Below are 9841 nucleotides of genomic sequence, written 5' to 3'. Positions count from 1 at the left end.
ATGTTTTGGAAGGGAGGAGTCCCAAAATCTATAAGCTTTAATATAAAAGGGGATATAAATAATGACTTGCCATTTCAGGAATACAGTTGGTAATAAATCCTTTAACAGTAGACAGTAAAGTCTTTTGAAACCTGTGTGGATTATAACAAATAAGTTAAGCATATAGTGTTTGATGACCCAAATTAGGGATGGGCACAAACTGGGAAAATGTGGCTTGGTTTGCGGTTCGTGCTGTGCCCAGTTCACGAACCATGAACCATCATGAACTTTTAGCTGCCAAACAAACTGGTTCAGTGTGTGAGGTTTGTGGTGCAATAGAACAGCCTTCCCAGTATGCTATAGTCACCAAAATCATAGGGGATCTCCAGCGGACTCTCCTCTACCTGCCATCCAACTTTGGTGAGGATTGGATTTACATGAACCAAGTTATGCCCCTCCTCCAAAGAAGATATCCTCAGGAAAGTCCTTTCTGGGGAAATGATGGGTAGCCATTTTGACTTGTGCAGGCTCAAGAGTGTATGGAATGGACCCTGTGCAAGCTGGAGACATCAAATTCACAGGAAACCTTCCCCAATGCCCTTCCACATGCCCTCCAAGTTATGTGTGGATTGGACTAAGGGGTTCCAACTTATGGCCCCTCAAATAAGATGCCCCCAGGAAAGTGCTTTTTGGGGAAATGCCAGGCACAGGTTCAAAAGTGGAAGCTACACACATCAGACACAGATTTCCACCCCTCCGTTGAAGTTGCTTTGTTGCTTTGAAGTCTGGTAAACATTTTGTTTGAATGGAGACAGTCTGTCTGGAAATGTATCCATTCATGAAATGCCATGAACTGCCACCAACTGCTTGAAAATTCATGAAAAGTTTGTGCCAGTTGACCTACCACAAACTTCAGCTTGTGAACCACAAAACAGCCAAAATTCATCATGAACTTTGGTTTGTGATCTGGTTCGTGCCCATTCCTAGTCCAAATTTCTGATATACTTTTCTTCCAAGCAGTTTGAAGTTATATGTGCCTTTGGGAGGAAGAGGGAGAGGAGCTGAAGATTATTGTGAAGAATGCAGGAATTTTTTTTTCTTGTGAGCATGTTATGACATCACATCATTTCAATCAATACTAGCTCATAGGTACACCTAAATTGTGCCCTCTGTTCAGATGTAAGAGGGAATGAACATCTGAGAACATCAAGTGGTTAAATAGTTCCTTTTGGATCTTGCCAAACAATATCAGTCATCTTGTGTCAAGGAAAAAATGATGTTTAATCTTTACAGAAATGAATTACTTCATATGGGACAGCTACATTTTGTCTGATACTTGTTGTCAGCTTTCATTGGAAGATGAGGAACTTACAAATTAGATTTCATCAAAATCTGAGATGGGCCAAAGTGAAATCTTAGAAATTAAAACAAGTTCTGCCTGTGAAAAGAATTGCCGGGGAAGGGGGGGTAATGTTAACATATCTGAATGAAGCTCTGATATTGAAGGCACATCACCTGAATTTTTTTTTAACATTTCTATAGAATTCAAATAATCTGTTTGTTTGGAAACCAGATGGCATTATCATTCTTGAATAATGTAAAGAGAATAATACAAAATCAGTCACCAGAAAGCATGCAACACAGTCAGGAAGCTATCTCAGATTCAAGAAGTTTGAAGGGTTCATTGGGCAGAACACAAAAATTAAGCTTTCCTCTAACTGCATTTCCCAGTCCATGGGAAAACTCTAGGGACGACAGATTAAGGAATGTAGAAATGAGCATAGCACCAAAGCTGCAACTACTACCAATCATTTTCATCTGGGGCTATCCCTAATCTAGTGCCCTGGATTGGGAAGACTATAGGATGGGAAGGATGAGTAAGAAAATCAATGGCATGTTGTTGCTGGAGAACACATGATGGGTTGGCGCTGTATCTAGTAAAATAGTATTGAAATATATATGCTAACTCTTTTCTGGATTTGGATATTTATTTGGTAGTAAAATCTGACTAAGGATTTCTTGCCTAGCTTTCCGAACTGTGCTCTTAAGTACCACATGGATGTGATGAACAATATGAATCTCCATCTGTAAAAGGAGAACTGGAATCATGAATAACCCCAATTCTCATAAGGACTATGTGGGAAGGGGAGGGGGGGTTAAACACTTCAGCTCCTGGTTTGTTCTGCTGTATTTCACTGTAAAGGGGGGAAATAATCTTCATATCATCTGGGTTTTTTTTGCTCTTACTGTCATTTGAGAGTGTTAGTCACCACAGGTCAGCTGGCCTGGTTTCACCTGTTAGCATTCAGACATCATTCTAAAACAGTTCTCTATGTAAAGGTTCTGAAGAATGGTCAGTAGATCTGGTGGTAATGATCTAAGGAGATCTTCAGGAGTCTCAGTAATTTCTGTCCACCCAAGCAACAAATGGATAATGAATCACAACATGACTTAACTATATGCCATTTCATGCCCTTGGCAAATCCTGCAGAATTCGGTGAATGCACAAAGGCTTCATCTTTGTGTGATGTTCCCCTTTCCTTCCACTGATGAGCTTTTTTTTACTGTCATAGAGAGACCATGTGATGAAACACAGATGGTTTTTGTATGCTAGCTGCTATCATTGTGTGTACGTACCACAGCAGTTTGAAACCATAAAGGCCCAATCTGCATCTAGCATTTGCTCCACTGTTAGACCAAACCCACACTGGAACAGAAATTCCCATCTACATTGCATGCCACTTTCACTTTGGGTGTCACATTTTATGGCAGTGTCCAGACTGCATGCCACTTTCACTTTGTTTGATCTCTGGTTTTATGGTTGCTGTCTGCACAGGTTTATGGCCGTTTTATGGCCATTCGGGGGTGAAGCTGCAGTCAGTACAGTGTTGGCCTGGGGTAGTTGAATGTGGTTTTGAACTCCATCTTTTTCTGTTCCAGTGTGGGTTTGGTAAAAAACTGAGCAAATGCTAAATGCAGACTGGGCCATGGACGGAACATCAGATTCTATTCATATATCAAAGCTTTGGAATGAGTTTCATGACTGATGAGAAAATCTGCACAAAGGGGAGCTGACATGCCAGATTTGACTAAGGATTGCGATATTTTTTCTTACAGTAGCAGTTTTATTTTTATTTTTGTTTAATTCTGTTCTCATTCTTTTTCAGGAACAAGGTTAATGCTCTGCTTCCAGATTTTGAGCTTGTACAGGGTTTTATACCACATACATTCAAATTTATAATAGGAAGTAGGACCATAATCCCACAAGAGCTTTTATAAAGGAGTCTCTCTGAAGCCTCAGCTATGCATGGATTGCCGGTGTTTGGTCAAGGATTGTGTTCTTCAAGTATCCTCTTTTTAAAGCTCAATAATGGCTGTACTTTGGTTATCAGTTTTGTTCCTTCCTTGCTTGAGGGTCAGGCATGGGTCAGGTCCTTAGTATTATTTGTGTAGCAGTGAAATCGAACACTGAATAGAAAGAGGAAAATTGCAATAAATGTCACTGCTTTAGCTACTGGGAAGGGTGAGCGGGGGAGAGAGTATAAAGAAACACATTACATATATTGAATTTTTCAGGACTGTGTTGTCCTTGAATGCTTGTCAACATATTTTTGATATTCCTGTTTTGTTTTTGCTGGACTCCTTTGTTTTTTTGTTTTGCTTCAGTAATGAAAGCAAATTATGCACTGCAAAAAATTCTAGATGTTTTCCTTTTACAAACTTTAGTGTCTTTCTGGCTCTTTTATATTTATAGAACATTTAATATGAATACTGTTCAGAAATGTGCTTCTGGGTTGGTATTTCCATAGCTGCTTCATATTTTACCTTTTTTCTAGACAATGAAGTGCTGACAAGAACAAACCCCAAAACAAGTCCTGTGGCTTTATTGTGATCTGTGTGAGCCAAAACCAGTTGGGTCACTATTCCTACTTCTTGCAACAGCAAATCATGATTGTTGTATATTGGTAAGAGTGTCAGAGAAAGACCTGGGAGAACCAGGTTCAAGTCCCCACTCTGCTATGGAAGCTTGCTAGGTGACCTTGAATTCATCACACACTCTCAGCCTAACCTACCATTGTAAGAATGAGGAGTGGGGGGAAATGATGTGATAAACTGCTTTTGGTCCTCATTGGGGAGAAAAAATGTGGTATATTTTCTTAAATTTCCAGTGAAAGCCAACTCTGCTAATAGTTTATTTTACCTGTAAATAACTTGATAGCCTTGTGGATAACATTTCTGTGTTCAAAAGAGATTGAGGGCAAGTATTTACCCTGTGAATAATGTTATCGCTTAAGAGACTCTGCTTCCATTTGGTGAGTCACCACAGGCCATTTCCTCTGATCACTTCTGGAAAATGACTGCCGAAGTGGCAATAGTTGGAGGCAATGATCTGTAATGATCATAGTATGATGACTCATACTAGTAGGTTGAACTCATCTCTTGGAGACTCAGATTGTTTGCAAAAAGTTAAGCAAAAGCCTCACTATCCCCCCCCCTCCAAAGGAGCATGTCCTCTTGAAGAACGTTTTAAATTTTCCAAGTGCAATATTAGGTAACAGAACCAAATATAACTTCTGCTGTGCTGAGACAATGTTTTACTAGCATCATGATTCACTCTGGCTTGCTGGAAAGACCTATATTACTCCTTCAGCTACTGCCCAATGAGAATGGTACACTTATCTGTTTACATCCTTTTTGGGTGGGGGATGCGAAGGAATTTCTCATGTTTGCCAGTTTGAATGAATGAATAAATGAATGAATGAATGAATGATCTTTATTTACAGTCAAAGACCATTTGTCGTTGTCGTCATTGTCACAACCTTTATTGCCATATATTGACCATTTTTCAAAATAATATATATTCATTAGATACAAACAGATTAACTTAAAAGCTAGTCATGAAGAATGGCCCTGCATGCCTCTGGTGCCCGTCACCTCGCCTGTTAGAAATACACTCACTAAACTCCACTGTATCCACCTAAGCTCGTAACGTGTGAAGGCTTCACCCGGCCGGGGTGTGGGCGGGGAGTTAGGCGAGCCGGCTGGAGAGAAGGAGCCCCCTTGACGCCCCAGCCTGGCAAGGCGGCGGCGAGCGTGCCTCTCCCAGCGCTGGAAGGCAACCATTGCCATGGCGACTTGAGGCGAGGCTATAAAGCGGCTCCGGGGAGTCGCAGCCGTCCGGAGTCGCCGCCGGGGTCCGGCCATGCTGAAGCCGCGGGACCTCGGTCCGGGGGCGGCCACGCGGACCTTCCTGGAGGCGATGCGGGCGGGCCGGCTGCACCTGGGCCGCTTCGTGCTGGACGCCCTGGACGGGAGCATCGTGGACTGCCGGGCGGAGCGGGGCCGCACGCCGCTCATGTTCGCCGTGGCACTGCAGGACCCGGCGTGGCGCTTGGCCTTCGCGCGGATGCTGCTGGAGCGCGGCGCCGCCGTCAATCTGCGCGACGACGCCGGGCGCAGCGCCCTCAGCCTGGCCTGCGAGCGCGGCCACCTGGACGCCACCCAGCTGCTGGTGCAGTTCGGCGCCGACCCGGACGCCGTGGACGCGCGAGGCTGGAGCCCGCTCATGTACGCCGCCTCGGCCGGCCGCACCGCCGTGGTCGAGTGGCTCCTGCGCGCCTTCCGACGCCTCGGGCAGCTGTGCCTGGAGCGCGCCGAGCCTCTCACGATGCACCCTGGCTTGCTGGAAAGACCTATATTACTCCTTCAGCTACTGCCTAGTGAGAAGGGTACACTTATATGTTTACATTCTTTTTGGGTGGAGGATGCAAAGGAATTTATCATGTTTGCCAGTTTGACTTAATGTTTTGAGTGGGCTGTTTAATAATGACAAAAGATATTACAGCTGCTGAACATATTTGACTTTAAGACTTGAACAGAAACATCTATGGGATTAAGTAACTTTTTACTAACATAAACCTCTGGTCCAGGCCCGTAGCCTGCATGGGGCCCACGCGGTGGGCACGGCCAGTGCGTGCGGGCGCTGCGAGCCGCCGGCGCCTTGATCCACATCCTGCCGGAGGAGCCGGTCCTCAGCACTGCAGCCGGCGCCACTTCCTCGGTGCACGTGGCGGGTGGCTGACGGCGCTCAGAGGAGGAGGCCGAGGCGACGCAGCGGCGGCGGCTGCCCCAGGATTCGGCGCCGAGCAAGCCGCCCTCAGAAGTGGGCCAGGGAGCCCAGTCCCTCAGAGGCCGCCCGCTGGTCCGCAGAGCCACAGCGCCTGACTGCCAGAGCCTCCTGGGCTGCTAGGTGCCTTGATATAAATCTAATTTTTGCCTGTAGCTGGAGAACAACAACAAAAAAGCTCTTGCGCTGCTGCAGGTCTTTCGAGGCAAACTGCTCCTTCAGTATACACAGATTTTAAATAGCCAGAGTGCGAGCCAGCTGTGGGCGGAGCTAGCAGTCACATGTCCAGTATTGAACCAATGCAAAATGTTCCTCCCTTCAGAGAGAGAGAGAACCTGGGATTTTGAATCTGAGCGCGCGCAGGAGATTTGACCTCGGCTCTATAGTAAAACACGAGTGGAGAAACAGCAAGAGGCATCAGGTGATTTCCCGCTTTCTCTTTTAAGGTTTTCTGAATGAAATACGAACGCTGAATCTGTGCCTCTGACTGCAAGGTAATTCTCTTTATCTTTTACCTTTGGAAGAAAAAGCCAACTCGGTTTTTAAACCTCAAGATGAACTGATTTCGGGCGGGGAGTTTATCGGAGGAAAGCAGGGGGGGGCGTTGCTCTGTGGAAGAGAGAAGAAGGGGATGAGAGATGGGTGTGGGTGTCGTTTGGTAAGGACTCTTAAGCACTGTTCCCTCTAAGCTGAATAAGTGTGAGCTAGCTCACAGTTTTTTAGCCTCCGGCTCACACATTTCTGTCTTAGCTCAGGACGATGGCTCCAGAGCAAACTCATTGATGCAGCAGCCCAATCGCTGGCTAACCACTTGAGTGCCGGCAGCTCACCAAGTAGGATTTTTGTTCACAAGACTCCACAGCTTAGAGGGAGCACTGCTCTTAAGTACTGGGGGCTTCCTCTTTTGGAGCCTGTGCTTTGTTTCCTGTGCTTCCCCGAACAGAAGCAACGGTAGGATCGTATCACACACGTGTTTAGGCTGGGGGGAGGGCGAGTACAATGGAGACTGCTTGAAGTGCAACTGCTTCCTGTCCCTGGGGAAGCTGCTCCCTTCTTCTCTGACAACTCTGAGCAGCAGAAATCCAACTGTCTGTGTGGCGCTTTGCTTGCCCCGTGGCCATGTGATGCGTTAGAGACCTGTTGCTGCATGGAGGAGCAGACCAGGAAGTGAAAACGGCTCTGGAGCTAGTCACGCCGAGCAGCCCCTGCTGTGCTCCGAGCCGGTCCTGCAGGGCCGCTCAGCTCAGTGGGGCCGATAGTGGACGCTAGGTCGCCGTGCGCCTTGTCTCCTCGCGCAGTGACGATGCTGCCCAGGACCCTGACAGTCAGGGGGCACGGGCAGGGCTGCGAGGCCGAGCGAGGCTCGGAGAGGCGACCGAGGGAACGAGAAGGAAGCCCTGGCAGCCGGCGCTGGTTGGCCCAGTTAAGAGACGGGCAGCTTTAGCCACTTGGGGAGGCCGGGGGAGGAGGAGGAGGAGGCGCGACTCGCATTGCTCGGCCCGCTGGCAGAAGCCCAGTGCGCAATGTTGTTTTCGCCTTCAGTGGCTGCCACCGCGTGTTTGAGTGTGCGGGTGTTGTTTAAACGAGTGCATGCGCCCTGCGGAGGGCCGTCAGGCTCCTCTCAAAATGGTCGGGACGTGTGCGGCGGCATATTTCGCTCTTTCTTGGGGGAGATGCTAGAGAACAGGGGGGAAAGAAAGAGATAAGCAGCCACAAAGGAGGGGGGAGCTTGGAGAGAGAGAAGGGGGGAGGGCATTAAGTCACTTCCGGGTGATGTGTGTGTGGTGCACGCGCGCTTCTCGCGCGCACACACACACTCACTCTGGCCCCCTCGCTTTCCCCAGGGCCTCCCCACTAGGAAGGCTTTAGCTACGGCCCTGCTCTGGTCCAGGGGTGGCCAAACTGTGGCTCGGGAGCCACATGTGACTCTTTCACACATATTGTGTGGCTCCTGGCAGGACAGCTGGGGAAGCAAAGGGAAGGCATGCCTCCTCAATTGGACTTCCCTTCCCCAGCCAGTGTTCCCCTCCCTGAGTAGGCTTAAGGTGTGTGTGGGGGGGGGGGAAGCAGAAAAGAAAGAAACTTTAAATGCATTCTCAAAGCCTCTGGCCAGCTTGGAGAAGGCATTTCTTTCTTTAAATACCTTCTCCAAGTCAAGCCAGCCGGGGGGGGGGGCTTGCAGGATTCATTTAAAGTGAAAGTTGCTTTCTTTCCACCTCTCCTGCCCTCCCCCATCTATTCTCTTTCTCTCTCTCTCTTTCCGCCTCTTTCATTCTTTCTTTCCACCTCTCTCTCTCTCTCTTTCTTAGACAAATAAATATCATTAGCAAACAAATACATATCATTGGGCAAATAAATATCATGATCAATATCTGTTTTTACCCCTTTTGTTTTTATTTCTGGCAGTCTCATTTAGTACTACTAAAAAGCAAATTCACATATTCTTTTCCAATAAAAATGTGTGTGTGATATTTGTTCATGTCTTGCAACTCTCAAACATTTCACTTTTATTCCATGTGGCTCTTACATTGATTTATTTATTATTTTCAATTTGTATCCCACCCTGCCAGTGCAGACTGGCTCAAGGCAGCTTACAGAGGTTAAAATACAATAAAATACAATAAAAATTTAAATAAGAACAATTAGATAAAGTGCTAGTGTAAACTGAAGGCGGGAGTTTCTGTAAATGGTCTGATGGAGAGGCCATATCTGGCGTTGTTATATAGGGCTGTGGTATATTCAGTTTGCAATGGTCAGTGGCAGCTCCAAATCAAAGGCCTGGTGAAAGAGCTCCATTTTACAGGCCCTGCAGAACTGTAAAAGGTCCCACAGGGCCCTGATGTCCTCCGGGAGCTCGTTTCACCAGTGTGGAGATGCCACCGAGAAAGCCCTTGCCCTCATAATGGCCAGTCTGGTGTCTTTCATCTTTTGGGCGAAAGCAAATTGGGCCACCCCTTCTCTGGTCATTGTTCTTAAACCTGATAACTGACCTGGAGTTGCTGAATGATTGCATATTTGAAGATAAAACTCCCAGCTACAGAGATCCATCAATGTGGAATTGTTTGGTCTGGGGAGGGGAAAGGCAGTCATGTTGGGATTTTCTTTTTCTTTTTTTTTGTGCCCCCTGTAGGGGATTTTTTTTATATGCATTTTCTATACACTATAAAAACTACAACAAAAATCAAGGCAGGGAACTACATACTATGGGTGAAAGTAAAGAAAACCCACTAAAAACCCAAGAGATGGTGGTCATGCAAACTGCTTAACAAATTTAGCTTATAGCACATAATTCAATTCAATTTCCTTGAATGTGGTCATCTGACAATCAATTTATACTAATAATATGACTTTAAACACCTCTATTTCTGACTTCTAAAAAAGCAATATAAGACTTATAACAATACTTTTTAAGAGCTTTCAGAGTGTGATAACATCTTATTTTTTATACTTTGGCTTTCTCAAATGATAGCTTGTCTTCAGGGCAGCTGCCCCTAATTCAGAGTCCTCATCCTCGTCTGAAGTTGCCGCTTCCCCTTCTTCTTTGCTGCCTTTGGTGCTGCATTCTTTCTCAGCTTCAACCTCTCCTGATGGACGACTATGTAGATGCAGAAATTCTTGTGCCTTTTCAACAGAGTCAAATTTTTGTGAAGATTGCACATTCAGGTACTAACCATCTGTAGGGGATTTTTTCTTTTGTAAAAATATCACCAAGTCTCTGTACTTCCTCCTCTTCCT

General features: G+C 46.2%; 1 protein-coding gene across 1 annotated transcript; it reads left to right on the top strand.

Moving 5' to 3' along the window:
- The first annotated feature begins 5182 nt into the window (after window positions 1-5182).
- On the top strand, window positions 5183-7550 carry ANKRD63 (ankyrin repeat domain 63). Its single transcript, XM_015408391.1, has 3 exons — window positions 5183-5708; window positions 5918-6142; window positions 7405-7550. Exons 1-3 carry the CDS (start codon window positions 5183-5185, stop codon window positions 7548-7550), a joined length of 897 nt encoding a protein of 298 aa, XP_015263877.1.
- The last annotated feature ends 2291 nt before the right edge of the window (window positions 7551-9841 follow it).

The sequence above is a fragment of the Gekko japonicus genome, unplaced genomic scaffold, assembly GCF_001447785.1.
Source record: "Gekko japonicus isolate JY-2015 unplaced genomic scaffold, Gekko_japonicus_V1.1 scaffold662, whole genome shotgun sequence".
Lineage (NCBI taxonomy): Eukaryota > Metazoa > Chordata > Lepidosauria > Squamata > Gekkonidae > Gekko > Gekko japonicus.
Note: the sequence above shows the minus strand (reverse complement) of the source record. Positions and strands in the feature narration are given on the sequence as shown.

Coding starts and splice junctions, on each gene's coding strand:
- ANKRD63 (XM_015408391.1), top strand. CDS start 5,183: ATGCTGAAGCCGCGGGACCTCGGTCCGGGGGCGGCCACGCGGACCTTC. Junction 5,709..5,917: donor GCTACTGCCTAGTGAGAAGG/GTACACTTATAT, acceptor CCAGGCCCGTAG/CCTGCATGGGGCCCACGCGG. Junction 6,143..7,404: donor CGAGCAAGCCGCCCTCAGAA/GTGGGCCAGGGA, acceptor CTCCTCGCGCAG/TGACGATGCTGCCCAGGACC.